The sequence below is a fragment of the Pantherophis guttatus genome, chromosome 11 (assembly GCF_059756535.1).
Source record: "Pantherophis guttatus breed Tessera chromosome 11, ASM5975653v1, whole genome shotgun sequence".
Classification (NCBI taxonomy): Eukaryota; Metazoa; Chordata; class Lepidosauria; order Squamata; family Colubridae; genus Pantherophis; species Pantherophis guttatus.
The window spans coordinates 558834-578578 of NC_142073.1; the positions used below are offsets into that span (position 1 = coordinate 558834).

Consider the following 19745-nt stretch of genomic DNA (forward strand, 5'->3'; position numbering starts at 1 on the left):
CCCCAATTAAGCCTGAAACGGAGCCTTGAGGTGCTGGAGGGATTTTTATTTAAGCAACTTGTGTTCCTGGTCATGAGGAGCAATCTGAACATTTGGTGCACCAGGAAGGGAGGTTTCCTTTTGCTGAATTGGCCACAGCAGTTTCCTAGCCCTGCATTGTCCGCCCAACATGGGCCTGTGGGAGTAGACTGGGAGGAGGAGGAGGAGGAGGAGGGGCCGTCAACTGGCGAGCAGGCCAGGCGGGACAGGGATCTTCTCCTGGCCTGTCTCACAGGACACGCGACCTTCAGGCTCCACTGAACAGCAGCAAAAGGGCCGTTTCCCTCGCTCCCTCTGCAAATGCAGGGACACACACTCGCACGCACACCCACCCTTCCTGGAGAAACACAAAACAAAGCAAGGTCAAGGCAGCCTCCTCCCTCGCTGCTGACTTTGCTGTTCTGGTTTGATGGGGCGGAAATCAGGGTTCCTGGTCCGCAGAGGTGGAGTTGGAGTGCCTGGGCCTGGCGTCAGCAGAGCAAAGGGGTCCCAAGGCGGCCCTGAAGAGCCTGAGGCTATTTACCCAGCAGGAAGTCTGCTGACCCCCTTGGCTGCCGGCCACAGGCTTTGCCAGAGACGATGCGGCTGCTGGGTCAGCCCAGCCAGGTGGCACTTTTCTGGGAAGGATGTGCCGCGACACGCCGTGCATAAAATAGGGAGCCAGTCTTCTGGTGCCAGTCAGTGCTGGAACTCCCGAGTGAAGAGGCCCACAGCGGTCCTGGCTCCCAGACACAAGAAGTTAATTATTATGAGGGGTGCCCCTCTTTCCCAGCCAGATCACGGTGGAAAAACAGGCAAGGACACAGGATGGCAGTGGCACAGGTCCCCCTGAAGAGCTGCTCCTCTGGCCATGCAGCCCCCTGCTTCTGAAGGGAGGGGCACCGGAAGCCCCTCAATGAAGCATGGCCTCTGCAAAGATCCTTTGAGGTCTCTGCAGGCCAGCACATTATGTCCCAAATTTCTTCTGATAGATGGGTGGTGGCAGCTGGGCTTTGATGTCCATCAGCGGCCGCTCCATCACCACCAAAGAATTGTCATCCAGGAAATCCACAAAGAGCAGAGGCTGCGGGGAGGGGGAGGGAGGGACAGGGAGAGAAGAGTAAAGTTAGAAGGGGCTTTGCTGGCTCAGCTGAAGGGTATCTAGCTTGGCCCTTTACCTCGCATGCCTGGTAAGGACAAGAATGCTACCGTGTTGTTGGCTGCTGCAAGAGTGCTTGCACCCATTTAGACTTTCAGAGCACCAGGCCATCTTGTGACCCGCACCCACACCAACACAGGAGCCAGCAGCGCTCTGCTTCCCATAGGAGCCAAGCAGAAGAGAATTTCATTGTCTTGTTCCTGCAGCTGCCCAAGAGCAGCGGCCCTTTGCTTCCACCTCTCATGCAAGGGCGGGAGAGGACTGGAATTATGCCCCCCCACCCGCCCCTCGGGCTACCAGAACACTGTCCCTGTCTTCTGGGGTGCACAGGCCCCATCCCTTGCAGACACCTGATGAAGGAAACTCTGCTGTATTCAAGCTTTTCCATGAGACCAGTGACTTCCTTGGCTCAGGCACAGGATGGCAACCTCCCTCCTGCTCTAATGGGCCAAGGGCTCCTCAGCTGGGGCTTCAGCAGCTGGCACAACGCCCTTTCGCCCAGACTGTCCAATATACTCCTAAATCATTGCTGGCACTGGCCATCCCAGTGTATCTTTGGCAAACTGATTTCTTGCAAACACTTACCGGACTCACTGATCCTGGTTAATCCAAGGGCCCAACTTCTTCCCTGGAACTACGAACTGGGCTTGCAGAACTGGGGGCCGGGGAGCGCTTCCTACTCAGCAGGTGCTGCTTGCCCAGCCCCACATAAAAGGCCTTCCCTCCCCTCCTGCCCTGAGAGAGCTCATTGCCCAAAGACCCACCTGGAACTTCTTGCAGATCTTGAAGGCGCGGCCCCGACCGCGTTGGATTGTTTTCACGTGTGGCTCCGGCTTCTTCGAGGCTGCAGAATCCTCGTGCAGTGGCTGGAGGAGCAAATTAAGCCATCAGGAGCGCAGTCACTGTCCGAGCTAAAGGCATGTTTTGCTGAATGGGTCCCAGTGGCCTAGTCCACCCTTTGTGCCGAGCCCTAACCAGACCAATAACATTCTGGCTGAATTACCAGGTGATGCTAAGCACCTCCCTGAACGCTGATCTGGACTCCAGAATTAGTCCCCCCACCCAGCTGGCCCGGATGTGGGACCAGCAGCCCAGGTCCCCACTTTGGGGAGGCAGGAGGCCTAAGCACAAATGTTTTCCCACCTGAGGGAGCTCCTCGCCTGACCCAGCCGGTGGGGAGGGCAAGTGGCATGGGTGACCTCGGCTCAGAGAAGGTGAGTCTGTCTTGCAGGTCAGAGTGTCACACTCAGACCCACCCACCATCCACTCACCAGTGACATGTCCAGGATGCAGAACATGTATGTGTCGTGCAGCAAGACATGCGAGGGGTGCCTGGGGCGGAAGGCAATGTGGGTGATGGGCGTGTCCCGTTCCAGCCAATCCTTGTGCAGGCCCAGCTGCTGCAGCTTCCGGCTCCAGGGTGTGTAGCTTCTCTCCTTGATGCTGAACTCAAACACCTGGAAGCAGGAAAGCCAGCAGGGAGGCATGACTCTCCCTCCCTCCCTCCCTGTTCTGAAGCCAGATCGATCCCATCCCAGCACAAAAACTGCACCTTCCCAGTGCTGCAATCAGAGCAAACTTTCCTCTGGCATAAGCAGCATCTTTGCAGGGCGTGTCTCTTAAGTGCAGCTAATTCCAGTGGAAACAACACATTCTGCTCTAACTAGGATCGATGATGGGTGACTGGGCTGCTGATCCCAGTGGACCCCCCCACTTTCCTGGCTCCAAGAGCAGCAGGTTACAGACGAAGTCTGCACAAAGGGCAGGTGTGGAAGGGCTGGGGCATTTCTCGGAGGCAGACCTTTGTGCGTGCCAACTCTGCTTTGCCAAGCTAGGGAAGAGCAGCCCCTACCTGCTGATCTGAATGTGCAATGATGAGGTTATTGGTCAGCGGATGGATTGCCATTGCAGTCACCGGGCACTCATAGGCTGGTACAGTGCAGTGAAGCTGGGGAAGGAAGGCGCAGCGGAATAAGAGAGAGCACCTGCCTCGGCCTTCCCCACTTACAGAACTGGTTTCTCCATCAGAGGCTCCTGGACTCATCGGTGGCTGAGCCAACTCTCTGCTCCCACAAAGCCAACCCAAGGACTTTGCCAGAGCAAACGAGGTGCCCGAAGATGCCTGCTGCCAACCCAGACCCAGACCCAGACCAGAAAAGAAATGGAGGAAGCAGCAGATCTGGTCTCTGGCTGCCACGTTTGCAGCTGGGCTCACCTTAGTATTTTCCAAGTTGTAGATGCAGATTTCCCGGTCTCCACCTGCTGCACACAACCACCTGCCATCCACACTCACTGCCAGCTGGTGCACTGCTTCCAACGTCTCTGCGGGAAGGCACAGATCAGGAGCAGTTTTTCAGATTTCCTCCAGCAGCTCTCTGCTGCAGAGGCTAGCTAACCGCTGCCTGTCTTTCTTATCTGGGAGCATTTGCAGAAAACATTTGGCTATTCCTGCAAGGACTTTCAATATGCCTTAATCTAAAAAAAATTGTTGTTACCTGAATTGGGACGAAGCGTGTAGAGATGCCTGCAGATCCCTGACTGCAAGAGTGAAAGCACATGCACGCAGCCCCGATCCGATGCCAGAAAAAGCCTGGTGGAGTCGCAAGAAAAAAGGAGGTGGTGGGCCGAGCCGTTCAGCCTGGGGGTCTTGCGAACCTTGGAGAAAGCAAACCAGGATTGATGCAACCGGCTGGGCCCTCCAGAGCGAGCCAGGAAGGTTTCCAACTGACTGAGCACCCACGGCTCCCCCCATGCCATGGAGATCGCACTCACTCTGTTGATGGAAATGTGGTCACTGAAGAGCTGAACCCGATGCAGGCAGAACCTGCTAGCTGTGGAGTAGGCAATCCAGACGCCACACGGAGAGAGGCAGCTGCTGCGGATGTGCTCCGGGCCCTTCGATGAAATAAGAGAACCAATCAAAGGAAGGACCAATCAAAGGAAGGAAGGAGGGAGGGTCTGTGCAACTGATTTGAGCAATGGATGGGATTCTCCAGACCCAGCAAAGTCAAGGTGCTACACAGCTCTCTCAAGGGGCATTTCTAAGACACCCGTTTCCCTTCTTTCTCAGAGCGGAGAAGGAAGCGAAGGATGGAAATGCCAGACCAGGGTTGGACAGATTTGCCCCGGTCACAGTGTTAAGTGTCTGGTGGCTCAGCAGACTGATAGCATTGTGATTAACACCAGCTGTCTGCAATTACTGTAAGTTCGAATCTCACCAGGCTCAAGGTTGACTCAGCCTTCCATCCTTTCTAAGGTAGGTAAATTGAGGACCCAGTTTGTGGGGGCAATAAGCTGACTTTGTATAAATATACAAAAGTATGAAGGCTATTGCTTAATGCATTGTAAGATGCCCTAAATCTCCGGAGAAGGGCGGCATATAAATCAATTTAAATAAAAAAAAAAAGTGTCAGGGTTAGGAAATCATGGCTTCTCACCTTGGCCTTCAGTTGGAGCAGGTTCTGGGGGGGACAGGACACCGGCAGGACCTCACCAGGCCTTCCTGCAACGAGAAACAAGGTGACTTGCAGAAAGCCGGGTGCCACAGGACAGGGCAAGACAGTCCTGCTGTGATTGCCAAAGAGGGTGGCAGGGAAGGCAAGCTGCGCTCTTTGCTGTGCCCATCCTCTGCACGCTGAAGTCGTGTGCATCCTCACCAGAGAAGTTTGTGGTGCCAAGCTGCCAGAGCTCCAGGTGCTGGGGGTACTGGAAGAGGAGGAGCCGGGCTGTCCTGGCACAGGAGACGAGGCACCTCTGTGAGAAGAGAAAAGCCACCTGAAGCACCAGCAAGAGAGACAGCTGGCCTCAACGCTGCAGGATCCTCCTCTTCAGGAGCAGCCCCCTCCCAGCCCAGGAGGAGAGAGCAGTCCCGATACTCACGTGGGGGAAGCTGATCGTGCGGAGGGCAGCATCATAGGTCTTGGAGTCCACCTTCTCCATCAGGGGTCGGATCACAAGTTGCCCATCCAGCCCTGCCAGAGGAGGATGGCACCTGGCTCATGCAACCTGCCTAGTGTGGGCTGGCTCTGGGCAACTCCCCAAAGACTTTCTGGCCTCTGGCTTACCATTATTTCAGCCAAAATGCGCAGGCTTCTTGAACAAGCCAGGGCTTAGTGCAATGAGCAAAGTCATCCCAGCCGCCCAAATGCTACCGGACAACGGGAGAGTGCCAGGAACACAACGGGCCTCATCTACCTGACTGTGTCCCTTGGGATACCCTTGCCCATCTTCTGCTGATGAGTTAGACTAGAAGTTGGGCGCCCTACTGTACCTCCAGAGATGAAGGCTGTGGCAGTATGTGCCACCGTCCGCACATCGTGAGTGTGATGCCGAAAGGGTCTGGTCCGCACCCACTGGTGCTCAGAGCTGCCCAGCCTCACCGGTAGCAGCTGGAACTGATATACTGTCCCCTCCGATGTGCCAACAACCATGCTATCTTCTGCCTGAAGAAAACCAGTCGATACCAGTGGGTGAGAACATGATGCCATGAATCTCCCAGGCCACAAAAGGTTCTGTTCCCTCTTATACCCCCAGCTAGATGCCCTGCTGAAAAAGAAGGTGCTAGCCCTTGGCTTCCTCCTGCTCAATGGTGAGCAACTTCATCATTTCGAACTGGACTTGTAGCACGAAATGCCCATGAATTTCTTCCTAAAAAAAAGCAACCTATGGGAAGTGGTACTCATGCTACTTTGGGTGGGTGGGAAGCTGACCCCCCAGCTCCACAAAATGAGGCCTGAGGTAGAATCTGGGTTTTGGCAGCTGGCCTGGCTCAACTGCATCAGGGCAGAACATGGATAAATATTCAATTCTCTGATGACACATAAAAATGCTTCTTTAGTCCTTTTTATCAGGACTTGCAAATCTGCCCACATTTTGCAACTCTCACCCACCTCAGCCACGGCCACGGAAAGCACTGCAGCTTTGCTGATGGGATGCTTAGAGAGCAGAGTGCCAGTCGCCGAATCCCAGAACTGCACTTTTCCAGCAGAATCCACGCTGACCACCGTGCCATCTGAAAGGAAGGCCAGGCCCCACACCAGGCATTTCTGGCTGGAGGGGCCTTGCAAACGTCCCTCTACCAGTATCCGCTGACTGGTGTGCCCTAAGAAAGACGCACGTGGGATCGGAAGAAACAGTTGCTCAAACAAACCCACAGAAAACTTTTTTCTCTCACACCAGCTTCTTTGCTTCCAGGGGGTCCCTGATAGTCTCCACCATCTTCTTTTAGAACACCTACAGAAATTGAGCCCAGGGCCTTTTGCACACTGAGACCAGAACAGGCTCCAAGGACTAAGGGTACTGCCACTGTCTCTGTCAGGCGCAGCTGAAGCAATCAAGAGAGCACCAGCCCTCAGTGCCAGAGTGGCTCAAAGACTCCCTTGGCAGCCCAGGCAGGTCCCTCTCAGATGCTCCTGCTTCTCTTGGTCCAAACTAGGTGAAGAACTTACCAGATACGATGTCAAAGATATAAAAGCAGTCGATGGAGCCAGCTGCGATCTTGGTCCCAGAGGGATGCCAGGACAGAGAGAGGATGCGTTCTGTGAGAGAAAAGGGGGGAGGACCTGAGCCCCAGAGGCTGGAACTGTCCAGGTAATGCTGCTCCCCCAGCCCCAAGTGGAATCCAGCTGCCCAGGACCGGATGGCCTCTGGCAGACACTGGACTCCTGCCTGCAACTTCCCACTGTGCACCGTGGAAACAGGTTGATTGTTGACTTTTGGAATCTATCTTTAGGCAAAGCTTTAAAGAATTAAAGCAACATAATTATAATCGTTTTTCGACTCTGTTTTCAATTTAGAGGGCAAAACTAAAACATAAGCCTGGAATCATATTCATAGAGAGAGACAGCTCTGCCTTCAGCTCAAAGTCCCGGCCCCCAGCCCCCTACGGTCCCCTCTTCTTTTGTTTCTCCCGCCCCCCCCAAATCCCTTCTGGCCCACCGGCCCCCGACCTTTCTGCCGGTCCAGCTGCCTTTCAAATTCGATCCCATCCGACTCCACTCGGAAGAGCTTGACGGAGCCGTCCTCGCAGCCCACCTGCAGAGACCAGCCCAGCGTCGGTCAGAACATCCGCGCTTCCTCCCGCGCCCGCCTCCCCTGCCCCGAGAGCCCCCCACTCACGCACCGCCAGCCGGGCGCCGGTGGGGTCTGCCGCCATGCTCCAGAGGGGCCCCCCGAAGGCGTCGAGCGAGCCCTTGAGGCGCAGCCGCTGCAGGTCGTACTCCAGCACCGCCCCGCCCAGCCCGGCGCCGAAGAGCCGCTCGCCCGCCGCCCAGCACAGCGCCTCCGGGGCGCGCGCCTCGTGGCCCGGGATCACCTGCGGGAGACAGCAGCGTCGGGGAGGCCGGCCGGGCAGCGGGCCCCGCGGAGCCCCCTCGCCCCTCCGCCCGCCCGCCCGCCCGCCCACCTTCTCCTGGGCGCCGTTGGCCTGCAGGTCGTAGAGCTCCACGGCGCCGTCGAGGCGGGCGGCGGCCAGGCGGCGGCGGGGCGGGCGGGCGCCGGGGGCGGCCAGGCAGCGGACCCCGGACGGCACGAAGGCGAAGAGCCGCGCGCGGTGCACCTGGAACTCGCCCATGGCCGGACAGGCTCCACGTGCGGCGCTGCCCCGGAAGCGGAAGCCGAGGGGGGGGCGGGGCGGGGCTGTGGGCGGGGCGATGGTGCAGCTGGCCGTGCGCCGGTGAGTCCCGGGGGCGCTCGGGGGGGGAGGGGCGGGGGGGGAGGGGGGGCGCCCCGTCCTGACCGGCTCCGTCTTGCAGGGCGGCGGGCGGGGCGGCGGAGTGGCTGCTGCTGGAGCTGCAGGGGCAGCTGGAGGCGCGCGGCGGAGGCGGAGGAGGCGGAGGAGGCCTGGCGGGGCGGCTGCTGGGCGACCTGCACTTCACCCAGGAGGTCAGCGCGGGGGGAGGGGGAGGGGGAGGGGGGAGGGGAGGGGGGATGTCCGCTGACCCCCCCCCCCGGCCGTCCCGTTCTCCGTCTCGCAGGGCGCGCCGGTGCTGATCGTGGGCCACCACGTGCTCTACGGGAAGGCGGTGCGGCTGGAGAAGGCCGTGGCCGTCCTGCGCAGGGGAGCCGCCGCGCCCGAGGAGCCCCGCGGCCCCGCCGCCTACGAGGTCGCCGCGCTCATCCGCACCAAGCTGCTCTTCAAGACGCGCCCCAAGCCCATCGTCCCCAGCGCGGCCAGGAAGGCCTGAGTGCCCTGCAGCGCTCCCGCCTCGCTGCTCCTGGGCTCCCGGGTTGGCCTCTGGTCGGAGGCTCCAGAGCTTTGTTCCTCCCTCTGGTTGGGGCCCCGGTTCCTTTTGGGGGGGGGAAAGAACGGGAACCGGCTCCTCTGTTTACAAAGCTTTATTATTGTAACCAATGTAATAAAAAAATCCAAACCTGTTTTTTAAAAAATGAAAATGTAAGTAAAAAATAAATAAGCATACAAATAACTTTTAAGTGTTCAACTAGTGTTAATAACAAAGAGTACAAAAACTTCTAAAAGGACTGTCAGGAACCCCAAAGAATCGGCCTACAAAGGGAAGCAGCTGAAGCCCAGCAGGAGAACAGCAATAGCACTTAGGTTTATATACCACTACAGCCCTCTAAGCAGTTGATCGAGTCACCCTCCTGCCCCCCCCTCACCTGGCTCCTCCTTTTGCCCACTTTGGAAGGATGGCGGGCCAAATCAACCTCAAGCCTGTCGAGATCGAACTCCTGGCAACGGGCAGTGACTTAGCCTGTGGAACTGCATTCTAACCACTGAGCCACCATGGCTCAAAGAGCAAGAAGAGACAGCCAGTCCAGAGGAAGCCCAGCCAAAAGGGGCTGGATCGTGGCTCTCCTCCCCAACACACTTTGGCCTTGGCCAGCTTGGGGAGAGAAGCTCCTTGTGAAAGGTAGCAGCCTCTGCACCTGACCTTTCCTCCCACTGTGGCCTTGAGACCTGTGCAAAAAGGCAGCACTGGAAGAAACCCCCTGCCCGCCTTTGAGGACCAATGACAGCCCTTCCTCTGCATCAGTTCTCAAAATTACCAGTCGGCACACATAGCAAGAAATGGGCTGGGCGAAGGCGCTGAAGCAGGAGTAAGCTCAACTTGGCTGCAGAGCTATTGCTCTGTGGAATGACAGAAAAACCCTGTGAGATCCCAAAGACTTTTGGGATTTGTACCAAGGAAGGCCCTGGTCCTCTTGGTGGCTTGGCAACTTCAGCATTTCAAGCCAATAAAAAAACCACAAGCAGACTTTTGCTCATTTCTCGCGAAACCCCCAAATTGCATTTCAGAAGCAAAATGTGTAAATCAAACCTGTTTTGCAGAATATCTAGTTGCATGATAACAATTGCTGGTTACAGAATTATTTTCTCAACATAACATGTTCTATACAAGGCAGGTATATGCCTAATTGGAGAAGGATGTATATAAATACTTTTTTTGGTTTAGAAATTAATGCCCATAGTAGACTAAATGAGGGATGCTGTGATACCCTCTCACCGGTCTGAGTCAATAGAGCTGCCTCTGGGAAAGAGGAGGAGGAGGAGCCATATAATGGGAGTCCTGTGCAGCACCTGCCTCTCCCCCCCCCCAATGTGCCACAGAACTAAAGGAGGCTGAGAGGCCTGGATATCGGTAGGATTGGGAACTTCCATCAGCAAGGAAGATGCACAGAACCCAGGAGAGCAGCCTATGAAGCTTCACTAGTTCTCCAAATGTGCTGGAGTTTAATTGCTGGCTGGGGATCATGGAAGTTGAAGTCCATATATCTAGATGGCAGCAGAGCAGTAAAAGTGTTAGTGCATTCAACACCAAAACATTTTGTCATTATAACAAGTTTCCTCAGGCCATGGAACTTGCATTCTTTTAAATGTGCAGGCCTTATTTACAGCATATCCTTATTTCTCATAAGCTAAAAAGTTTTAGAGCCAAACATGATCAGAGTTGGAAGGGACCTTGGAGGTCTTCTACTCCAACCCCCTTCTCAAGCAGGAGACCCTAATTAACGGCTGTATGGTTTCCTAAAAGCTTCCACCCACAACCTCTGAAGGCCGGCTGCGGGGTGGGATTTGTAAAAAGCAGAGCACAATCTGGCAACAGATGTACAAGGCAGGACACTCCAGAAAAGGCTCCTAATTTTTCTGCGATGGTTTAAAATATTGCTTAAAATGTAGAAACTTGCTTTTCAAAATAAGATGTAAACATGCAGAGTTCTGGGCTTCAGGAATCCTCTTCAGCACTGAAACTGGGAAGAGCTGCCTTTCCTCTAAACTCCAGCAGGGGGCAGGCAGGATCTGCGCAAGGGAATGCCTGAGCAAACCTGTGACCGTTTCAGATGCTGGCTAAGTAGGAAGCTGTCAAAGGGGGGGGGGAGGCATCATGTTCCCTCTCAGTGGAATGACAGATTGCAGTAAAAGCTCCCACCACTCCTGAACTTGAAGCCCTGTGAGTTCCGCCCCAGCCCCCAGCCCCTTCTTGCTGGAGGAGGGAGGCAAGGTGTATTGAGGGCGGAGCAGTTGAAGCAGAGAGTAGGATGGGAGCCCATGAAGCACCACTGCTGCCCCTCGTCCCACCTTCTCCCACTTGGAAGTAGCACCGTGGGGGAGTCTGTAGAAAAGCCCCAGAGACTTATGAGGATGAGGGGCGTGGACAGAGGTAGAATGTCCTAGTAGTACCACAATATTACAACCACATGGTTGCAGACAAAAACAAACCCCAGCCCAGCTAAACTTTGTTAAATCAGGTGTCATCCATGTGCTTGACAGCATGTAAATGTTGGTGGAAAATCAGGAGTGGCTGTAAGGCAACCAGCTCTTCCGGCTGAGGCCTCCCTGTCTGCAGCTATCATGGAGGGGGGAGGCATTCTGGGAGGCTGGGAAAGTTCCCTTTCTGGTGGGCAGCTCATTCAGGACACTTTCCCAAAAAGGAGCTTTCTGGCCTCTGCCACCCTCCCCTTTATTCCTGCAGTGAAACAACCGGAAGAAACCATATCGCTTTCCCTACATTCTGCATCTCCAAAGAGGATCTGGTAGAGCCCCCCCCCCCCGCCTCCTCAGCAATGTCTCCAGATGGTGATTGCCCCAAACTATTGCCTCTGAGGGCCACCATCTTCATCCCCTCAGGAGAAAGTCACCTTCACCCCCTCAGGAAAGTCTTGTTTGCATAGGAGGACCGGTGAGCTGCTGCTAAGGTCCTTCGCAGGAGTCCGGGTGGGTCTTTCCACCAGTGACCAGCCCCTCAGGAGGGGAAAGCAGAACCCCTGCTTTCCCCTCCCCCTAACGAAGAGTTCCAGCTTGCTGAGTTTGCCAGCTGCTTCCAGACAAGCCACATGAAATGCTGCCATAAGCAGGGTGGGGCCAGCCCTTCCCATGCCTCAGCCACACAGGGAAAGGGCTGGCCCATGGCATTTCTTGCTCCCTCCATTATCTTCCTGCAGCATCACACCTCTGTGAAGGCCAAGCTGTACTGCTCCTGTGGCTTGCTGCAGCGCCTGGCCACGATGGCCAGGTAGAGGGTGAGCAGGACCACCCAATAGCAGGCGTACAAGATGGCCCCTGAGATGAGGAAGACCAGCTCGGTGTCTGTGAAGAGGTCCTGGCGGTAGGCTGTGTATGCCAGCCCGCCCAGCAGCACCGCCACCCAGACCGAGACGGGGATGAGACCAATGAAGTTGACCACAATCCTTTTCCTGCCAGAGGTGCCCCAACCGGATTTGTTGATGGTGGCGATGGCAAACATCTTGGCCGGCAAGAGGCTGGACATGTAGAGCAAGGAGTAGAGGGACATGAAGATCATCTCTGCGTTGCCCCGCAGGAAGCAGGCATAGGTGGCCTTCACGATGCCCACCAGCTGCACCGTCAGAAGGAAAAGGAGGATATTCCAGACACGGCCACGGTAGAACAGCTGGATGACGGTGGCGATCAGGAAGAACGGGAAGAAGCCGGTCACCACCGACTCATAGGTCATCCAGAGGTGGTGCTTGTGGAACCAGAGCGCGTTGTAGAGCCACTCCCGGAAGTAGGACTTGCTCCAGCGGGTTTGTTGGTTGAGCCAGCGCAGGTACCGGGTGGGGGTTTCCGTCAGGCACTTGGAGCGTGCCGTGTACTTCGTGTGGTAGCCCAGGCTGAGGACACGGTTGGTGAGGTGCCGGTCGTCCCCAAAGCTGCACTTGCTTCCCAGGAAGGTCTGGTTGTACCAGTCTTCCAGAAACTGCTGCAACAGGGAGTTGCGGTACATCCCCAGGGGCCCACTGATGCACTGGACGCACCCAAAGTAGGACTGGCAGGCCCGCTCCACATTGAATGCCATCCAGTACCGCACACTGCTTAGGAAGGAGATCCACGAATCGTACTTGTTGAGGATCTAGGACAGAAGGAGAGGGGTTGGAGCTGTCCTGCTCTGTCCTGTCTTTTCTCCAAACTCAGTTTCCTATGAGATGACCGCTCAAACTTTGCATTTATTCCTGGTTTGTTTAATAATTGTTTATTAAAGAAATTAGGTAGGATTGCACATAGCACTAAGCCACAACTTTAGTTTGCAATGGCTGAGTAAAACATGAATAAGCATGTCACAGAGTTGCAAAATGTCCAGGATTAAATGGAAGGGCCAGATTCTAAGACAACACAGAAATCAGGGCTGGGCAGAAAGAGAAGCTTCCTCTCCAGGGAACTCCCCCCCCCTTGTGCTCCCTGAGCTTTCATGTCCTACCTGGACATCTCCACCAACACCACCGACACGGGAGTCCTCCTCCAGGATCCGGAGCATCTCCACCGTGCAGGCAGGATCCAGAACGGTGTCCGAGTCACACACCTGCCCAGGAGAAAGGGCCATCATGGCCCAAGGGAAGATTTACACACAAGGAACTCTTCCCCTTTAGCAAGGCTTGAAAAGCCCCAGGAGTCAGTGCAGCAAGGAGAGACAGCAAAATGCTTGGATGGTTCCTTCAGGCAGTGCCTGTCCCAGAGACCAAGGGAGCCTTGTTTGACTGGCATGGAGCAAATCCTCCTCATGTGGGGCAGAACATCCCCGGGTCCTTTACATGTAAATGGAAAAGGAGAGAAACACCCCTTCCTGGAGAGCTGCTAGAAAAGATACGTGAGCCCAGCCCAGAAAGGGTTATATGGGAGGGGGGGGGGGCATCTACTGGCAGTCTCTGGCAAGGAGTCCCTTCCATCTGAGAAATGGGGACAGTGCCTCTCCTTCGCCAGCTCCAATGGGGCTGAGGAGACCCAGCTTCATAACCCAGGCCCTACATTCCCAAGACCTCTGCCTTCTTCTTCAGTGGTTAGGTGCCAGGGTAGTGGGGGTGGTGGCAGGAGGACAGAGAGGAGAAAGGCCTTTTATGCTGGCACCCACCTGCACGTAGTCCACCGAGTCCCCCAGGGCCCGGAAGGCGGTGTACATGACCTCCCGCTTCCCCCCCCACTTCTGCATGATACAGGAGTGGGTGTGGTTGCGGACAAGGCTCTGGACGTGCTGTGTGGCCTTCCGATGGGCCCCCTCGGTCTCGTCCAGCGGCTGAGCGTGGAAGTTGCTGCTCCAGATGTAGGAACTGGTCTGCTCCGAGCCCATCACCTCCTGGAAGATGTCCAGCATGTAGGTGTCCTCCTCCCCGTTGCCATCCACCACCATCACCACCTTCAGGCCGGGGAAGGAGATGCGCTGAACGGAGCGCAGGCATTGGCGCAGGTAGTTGGGGTCCTCCTGGTAGGCAGCGATGCAAAGGGCCACCGAGGCTTGCAGCTTCAGGGGTCGCCTCTCCAGGCGCATCTGCCGGTGCTCCAGGAAGGCAAAGAAATTCTGGATGAAGAGGTGGAGGCCCAGGATGGCCCCGTAGAGCCCAAAGGACAGGTAGTGCTGCTCTGTGTGGATGAACTGGTAGCCTGTGACATAGGCAGCCAGGATGCCCCCAAGCACCGTCACAGCAAAGAGGGTGGTCCCCGAAACACGCAGGGCTGTGGGGAGGCTCACGGGCATCTGCGGAAGGAGGGGGAGAGGCCTGCTTATACAGATGGTAGTACTCTCACCCATGGCGGTTTGTGCCCCCACCCCTGCGCGGCCCCCCCCTTCAGGCAAAAACCGGCACCGGCACTGCTGCTCCTTCCCGGCCCCCAAGGAGGCCTGGAGCTGGGCTTTGCATTCCTCCCAGACTGGCCTTTCCTCTGGGCGGGCGGGCAGGGGGAGAGAGGAACTCTTGCCCAGTTCTACGCCCGAGACCCGTCGGGGACCCTAACACATGGCGCAGCTGCGCCGGGCACAACCCGGTTCAGCGCAGAAACGGGAAGGGGAGCAGGACACGACAGCGGCGAGCTGGCTCTCAGGTCCGGACAGGGCAGGGCGATGAGGCGGCGGCCACTGCCCTTTCCTGCTCTACTCCGCTCCCAGAGAGCCCGACGGAGCAGTCTCTGAGGGGCCCGGTGCAAACGGGGACGGCCGGGCAGTTTCAACACGTCTGCAGCTCGCTCTTCCCCGGTCCGCGCTACCTTCCCCTCCCGCCGCCGCCTCCGGCTGCAGCGACAGGTCCTTCCTCGTCGCCTATCCTGCCATGCAGCCCAGTGACGGTGCCAACCAGGCGCCTCTTCCTAAACCCTGCCTGGAATCGCTCGAGGAAAGAGATGCGTCGCCGCCCGACGTGCCAAGGAGCAAGAGGCCACCGCGGAGCATCTGCAGAGCGCGCCCTCCCCCCTCCCGTCCAGAATGCAAGCAGGGTCCGGGCCGGGGATCCTCCCCGCCGCTTCTCGTAGGGAGACCCACCGTGCCGTGGCGTTCTCTTTCGGACTCCGAGCAACGCTGCGTTTTAAAGTGCCCGACCTGGCCCCGTCGGGGAGAAGAGCCCAGCCCAAGGGGAGGGGCGACAGCGTGACCTACCTCTCTCTGCAGGTGCTCTCGCCCACCGCCCCGCCCCTCCCCCGGGTCCAGCAGGGGCTGCCACGGGCGCGCTTTCCGTGGGAAAAAGATTTGGGCAGCGCAAGGGCGACGCAGCTCCGGAGATGCGGGATGAGAGGACGGTTCCGGCGGCCAAGACTACGGAAGGGCGAAGGCGGCTCGGCTCCGCTCGGGTTCCTGCTCAGCCTCCTTTCTCTTTCCATGAGCCCGCCTGCCTCGAGGCAGTAGCAGCGGAATAGCCGCCGGCGCTGCCCCGGGAAGGAGACCTCTGGGCAGGCGGAGGAAACCGGTCCCGACCCCGTTCCCCGCAGATCGGCTCCGAAGGCCTCTCTCTGGCACCCAGATGGCATCTCCCCGCCAGACTTTCTCTCTCGCAGACTTAGAGCGACTCTTGCGCAAATCCCTATTTAGCGATCCGTTGACCCAGAAAGACCCCATTCAAGATACGGATCAGAGGCGCCACCAAGGACACGCAATTCTCCAGCAAAGGGCGATGGAAGCCGTGGCCGACACTCCCCTGGCCGGTTTTCAGTGATGGGAGGGGTTGCCGGAGTCTCTGATGGTCCTGCTGTGCTGGTTTGAAGGCGCACCTGGCATCGCTGGCCCAATTTAGCCACTTCTTAGACCAATCAACTGCCCTTACAGATTTACACCAAATGCCATAGATTGCATAAATCTCTCTCCGCCCGCTCTCCCCTTCCTCAATAGCTTTCAAGCAGGGCCAGGATAGAGCAAAGGTCCAAGAAGGTCCCAAGAGGCACTTTCCCAACTGGGCGATTCCTCTTCAGGGCGCTGCTTTTCGAGTGAGAGCCCACAGTCCACGTGGCCTCATTCCAGAGGCTTTGGGCTCAAATGGGCCCCGCTTGGTTAAAAGCAGCACTTTTGGGGAAAGCAGCATTTATCCCCCAAAGCAGAAACAGTTAATTGCACACAAGGCTGTTTCTTAACTGGATCTTGTTCTTGCTTGCCTGTCACCTACACGCACAAACACACACATCCCGTTCACACCCCTTGCCTTCAGATGTAGCAGAAATAATCGTGGAGATTAATTTCATATGATAAATTTAGCACAAAGGTCTACCGACTGCAGAAGTTTCCCAGGAAATCACAATGCCCGTAAAATTACAGTGGAAAAATCTGCATCGAGAATAGAGTTCAAAATCCAGTCAAGCAAATCTATTATTAGATTGTGTTTCCCCCTCCCCGCCTTCTTCCTTTTGCTTTTTGCATAAAAACGAATTTAAGCCAACTCCTTGCTTTGATCTGCCCAAGGCAAAGAATTGGCCCAAAGACTCCTTGGGTTCTCCTGAGAGGATCTACCAGCTCCCCCAACCTGGTGCTCTTCTAGACATCCCTCTATGTCCCCAAATGCTAAGTTTGCAGGTGTCATGGTCACCTGTGTGGCACACCTGGAAGAAAAGTGGTTGGGGAAGGCCAAGTCCTGCTCACTTCATAACCAAACCAAACCCTGGGTTCAAATCCCTCCTGTGTCCTAATCACACAAACCGTGCACCAATTGCTCCTCTTGAAGAATCAGATTCCTTGTAAGGAAGAGAACTGTTTGCTCAGATTCAGTTTGGCTTGGCTGGTCCTCCTGGCTTCCCTTGTGCCAGAGAGCATCCCTTGTCTGGACAGCACAGCAGCCTTCCAATAAGGCGAGGGGTTCTCCTTTTGAGACCAAACATCCCTTGAGAAGCACTAAACTCCCTCAACTGCAGGTGCCAGCAAAGAAGAGAAACAAGCAGATCGATGCCAGAGGAGGAAATGCACAAAGTTTAACCCTGAAGGAAACAAAGTGCAAGAATGCAGAGGTGGGGTTGGTTACTTGGTTTGGCACCCAGAGCCAGAATTGGGTCTCACCTTCCTTAGGCAGTCACTAGCAATGGCTGATCCTTATTTGTAATAGTCCCTTTTTAGATGCACTTTTATGGAGAGAAGAGGCACCGTCCAGAATGAGGGTCATCAGGCAATGGAATGTGAGTTGAAGGACACACTAAGTTTCCCACAGAATCTGAAGATCTAATGCCCTTCCTTTCTTAAGCATAAGAACCCTGCAGATAATTACAGGAATTAAGTTGATGAGCTCAATGTTCTTCCGCGCAGAGCCTCCAGTACTTCTGGGCCTTGCACAAGAGGAGTGCTGGAACTTCTCTCCCTTTGCTAAAATCACACCTCAGAAGTTCTGAGCCTCCACCTCTGGCTGCAAAGAGGCTCTCAGTCCCGATTTACATATCCTGGTTTGGCTGCAATGCCATTTCTTGGTTTTGGGTTAGTGCATTGGGGGAACCTGGCTCTTACGGTTTGTTCCATAAACCAGAGTTGAAGCAATTGAAGGTGAGCATAAATGAGAATGCAGCTACGTTCTACCAGACAAGCCCTGGACTGTGTTCAAAGCCAGGCCGTGGGGCAGGGCTTCCTCTTTTCACCTAGTCCCTGGTGGGGACAATGCTCCAACCTGCTTCAGAAAAGGCCCTCCTGGATTCCACATTGTCCCACTGCTCAACATCCCTTTCCTACATGAATGCTCTTTCCCTACCCCACCAATCGTCAGAGTATAAACTTTATAATTCCATGAATTATCTAATTCAAGCCTGCTTCATTCCAAGTCTATTTTCGGTTTCTACAAGGGCCCCAGAAAGTTAATTTTATCTTTTTACAATCTAAGTGTTTGAAATTCACTCTCACCACTCTGCTCCAGTTAAGGGCGCACAAAATAAACATACCGACCCAACTCTCCCCCCCCCAACAGCCCACCTGCCGGCTGCCGAGTCTCCTGGCAGAGGAGGGGGAGAGCTGCTCAGCTGGCACAGCACCCTGGCCCTCCTCTGCTTGCGGAGGGGTGGGGGTGGGGGTGGGAGGCGGTGGCGGTGGCGGGCTGCAGGCAGGTGAGGCGCTCTGAGAGACCAGGAAGTGGGGCCGCTCTACCTGGGCGATTGGACCTTCAGAGGTTGTTCTTTAAAGCCTCTTCTCGATTAATGGAGGGCCGCGGGGGTCCCTCCGACAGCACGCAAGAGCTGTTGCTAGCGGAAAGATACCCGGGGCTTGAAACACGAGGGTGTCCTTCACGGTCTCACTTTCCGTCCTTTCCCACTGTAGGCACAGGCTGCTTATCCCCCCTCCCCCACCTCAACAGAAGAGAAACGCACAGAAGAGCGCAGAATGGGAAGCCCGTGAAATCAAAGGCACAAGACACGCAGACGGGAGAGTAACACGGGTGCCAACGGCGCTCTCTACCTTCCCTCACTTCTGCGTCCTCACGAACCGGCCCGTTTCCTCTACTTTGCAGAGGCCGCGTTTCACGTTCCCCTTTCTTTTCCTCCTTTCTGGGGCTCTTCCTCAGCTCCAGCTCTTACTTTTCCAGCCCCTCCTCCAGGAGTCTAAACCACGGTTTATTAATTGCATCACTGGCTGGGCTCACAAATTCAGGAAACCATAAACCAGAGTTGCAACTACAACGGCCGAGTTGATCTCAGGCGCGAAGCCAAACCAAACCAGCCCGATTAACGCTTATTGGGGCGTTCCGGGGCGACCGCAGCTGCAGGGCGCCTTCCGCATCGCTCCCTGTTCAGAGGGACTTTGTCGGCCGCCTTCTCCTGGAGCAGCGCAGCCTCCCCTTCCTCCGCTCTCCCCCCCCGCCCCCCAAAACCCAAACCCCGGACTAATTCCACGCTTCTCGAACGCAACGAGAGCTCCGTACAAGTCCGGGGCTTTCCCCTTCTGCTGCAAAGCCGCGCAGGAGCCAAAGAAATCCCCCCCCCGCAGGGCTGCATGAAAAGAGCCCCTCCAGCTGGGCGAGGGCAGCCGACGCCAAGGCAAGCACCACTTCAGCGCTTCGGCCCCTTTCGCCCTGGAAGGCGGGCGAGAAGGGCGGCAGGTGCCGCTCCCCCCGCGGCTCCATTGTGCAGCCGGCGCGCCTTACCTTCCAGACTCCCGAGGCTCCGCGCCCGGCCGGGAAAGGGGAAGGCTCCCTCGGCAGAGGCCCCGCCGAACCCCGAGCAGCCCCGCGAGCGGGAAAGGCGCCCCACCGCGGGCAACAGGCGAGCCGAGGAGGGAAGCTGCCCGCTGCGCCGTCAGTCCCGGCGGGGACCCTCCGCTGCGGGCCCAGGCACCGCCTCCTTTCCGGGGAGGGGGTGAGTGGACCGGCCGGCAGGCAGGCGCTCCCCAGCCAGACAATGACAGCTCTCCGCCGGCAGCTACTCCGGGCGGCCGCATCAGCTCCAAAGCTTCGCCCACTCCCTCTGCCGTTCTGGGGCTTGGTTTTTTTGGGGGGGGGCGACCTCCGAAGCATCCCCAAGCCAGACCTGCTACTCTGACCCTGCCAGCCAGGCCAGCACAAGGCAACCCTCACCTTCCACTGCTCCCAGCTGCCATTGTTCCCTATCACAGCCCTGCGAGGTAGGCTGGGGTGAAGGACAACCGGCCCAAAGTCTCCCAGGCTGGTGGTGACCCCAGAGCTCTCAGCTTCTACTCCCATCTCTTTTCCGGAAACCTTGAAAGGGGGGGGGCAGACACAAGGCCCAAGGAGATGTCTGCCTTAGGGCCCTCCTGGGGGGACAGGAGGTTCTTCCAAGGTTCTCGGGAGACGGGGTTCCCCCCCAAGCCGCTCCTCCGCTAATGGGGGTGGCACACACACAAGCCCTACAGAGGGGGACAAGAGACTGAGAAGGGGAAACCGGGGTTCCTTAGTGGGGCAGGGACTGCCAAGAGGGTCTCTTTCC

At 56.7% G+C, this 19745-nt stretch overlaps 3 protein-coding genes across 6 annotated transcripts; 1 reads left to right on the forward strand and 2 right to left on the reverse strand.

The window, feature by feature from the left end:
* Positions 1 to 31: 31 nt before the first annotated feature.
* UTP4 (UTP4 small subunit processome component) lies at positions 32 to 7935 on the reverse strand. Of its 2 annotated transcripts, XM_034426691.3 has the most exons (16): positions 7581 to 7935; positions 7299 to 7490; positions 7126 to 7210; positions 6625 to 6714; positions 6067 to 6278; positions 5448 to 5619; positions 5057 to 5148; positions 4834 to 4930; positions 4615 to 4679; positions 3950 to 4072; positions 3673 to 3832; positions 3393 to 3499; positions 3030 to 3125; positions 2449 to 2634; positions 1942 to 2043; positions 32 to 1102 (listed from the first exon to the last, which is right to left on the reverse strand). In XM_034426691.3, the coding sequence occupies exons 1-16, from the start codon at positions 7746 to 7748 to the stop codon at positions 986 to 988; spliced, it is 2064 nt and encodes a 687-aa protein (XP_034282582.2). In that variant the 5' UTR covers positions 7749 to 7935; the 3' UTR covers positions 32 to 985. The 2 variants fall into 2 exon arrangements, with proteins under 2 accessions (XP_034282582.2, XP_087733452.1); XM_087877326.1 differs by having other exon boundaries at positions 7299 to 7786.
* On the forward strand, positions 7783 to 8601 carry CHTF8 (chromosome transmission fidelity factor 8). The gene is made up of 3 exons (XM_060682447.2): positions 7783 to 7850; positions 7930 to 8059; positions 8152 to 8601. The coding sequence occupies exons 1-3, from the start codon at positions 7828 to 7830 to the stop codon at positions 8359 to 8361; spliced, it is 363 nt and encodes a 120-aa protein (XP_060538430.1). The 5' UTR covers positions 7783 to 7827; the 3' UTR covers positions 8362 to 8601.
* Positions 8498 to 19618, reverse strand: HAS3 (hyaluronan synthase 3). Of its 3 annotated transcripts, none has more exons than XM_060682446.2 (4): positions 18947 to 19618; positions 13498 to 14118; positions 12850 to 12951; positions 8498 to 12504 (listed from the first exon to the last, which is right to left on the reverse strand). In XM_060682446.2, exons 1-4 carry the CDS (start codon positions 19499 to 19501, stop codon positions 11581 to 11583), a joined length of 2202 nt encoding a protein of 733 aa, XP_060538429.2. In that variant the 5' UTR covers positions 19502 to 19618; the 3' UTR covers positions 8498 to 11580. The 3 variants fall into 3 exon arrangements, with proteins under 3 accessions (XP_060538429.2, XP_087733450.1, XP_087733451.1); XM_087877324.1 differs by lacking the exon at positions 18947 to 19618 and adding an exon at positions 15010 to 16361; XM_087877325.1 differs by lacking the exon at positions 18947 to 19618 and adding an exon at positions 14896 to 14993.
* Positions 19619 to 19745: the final 127 nt, after the last annotated feature.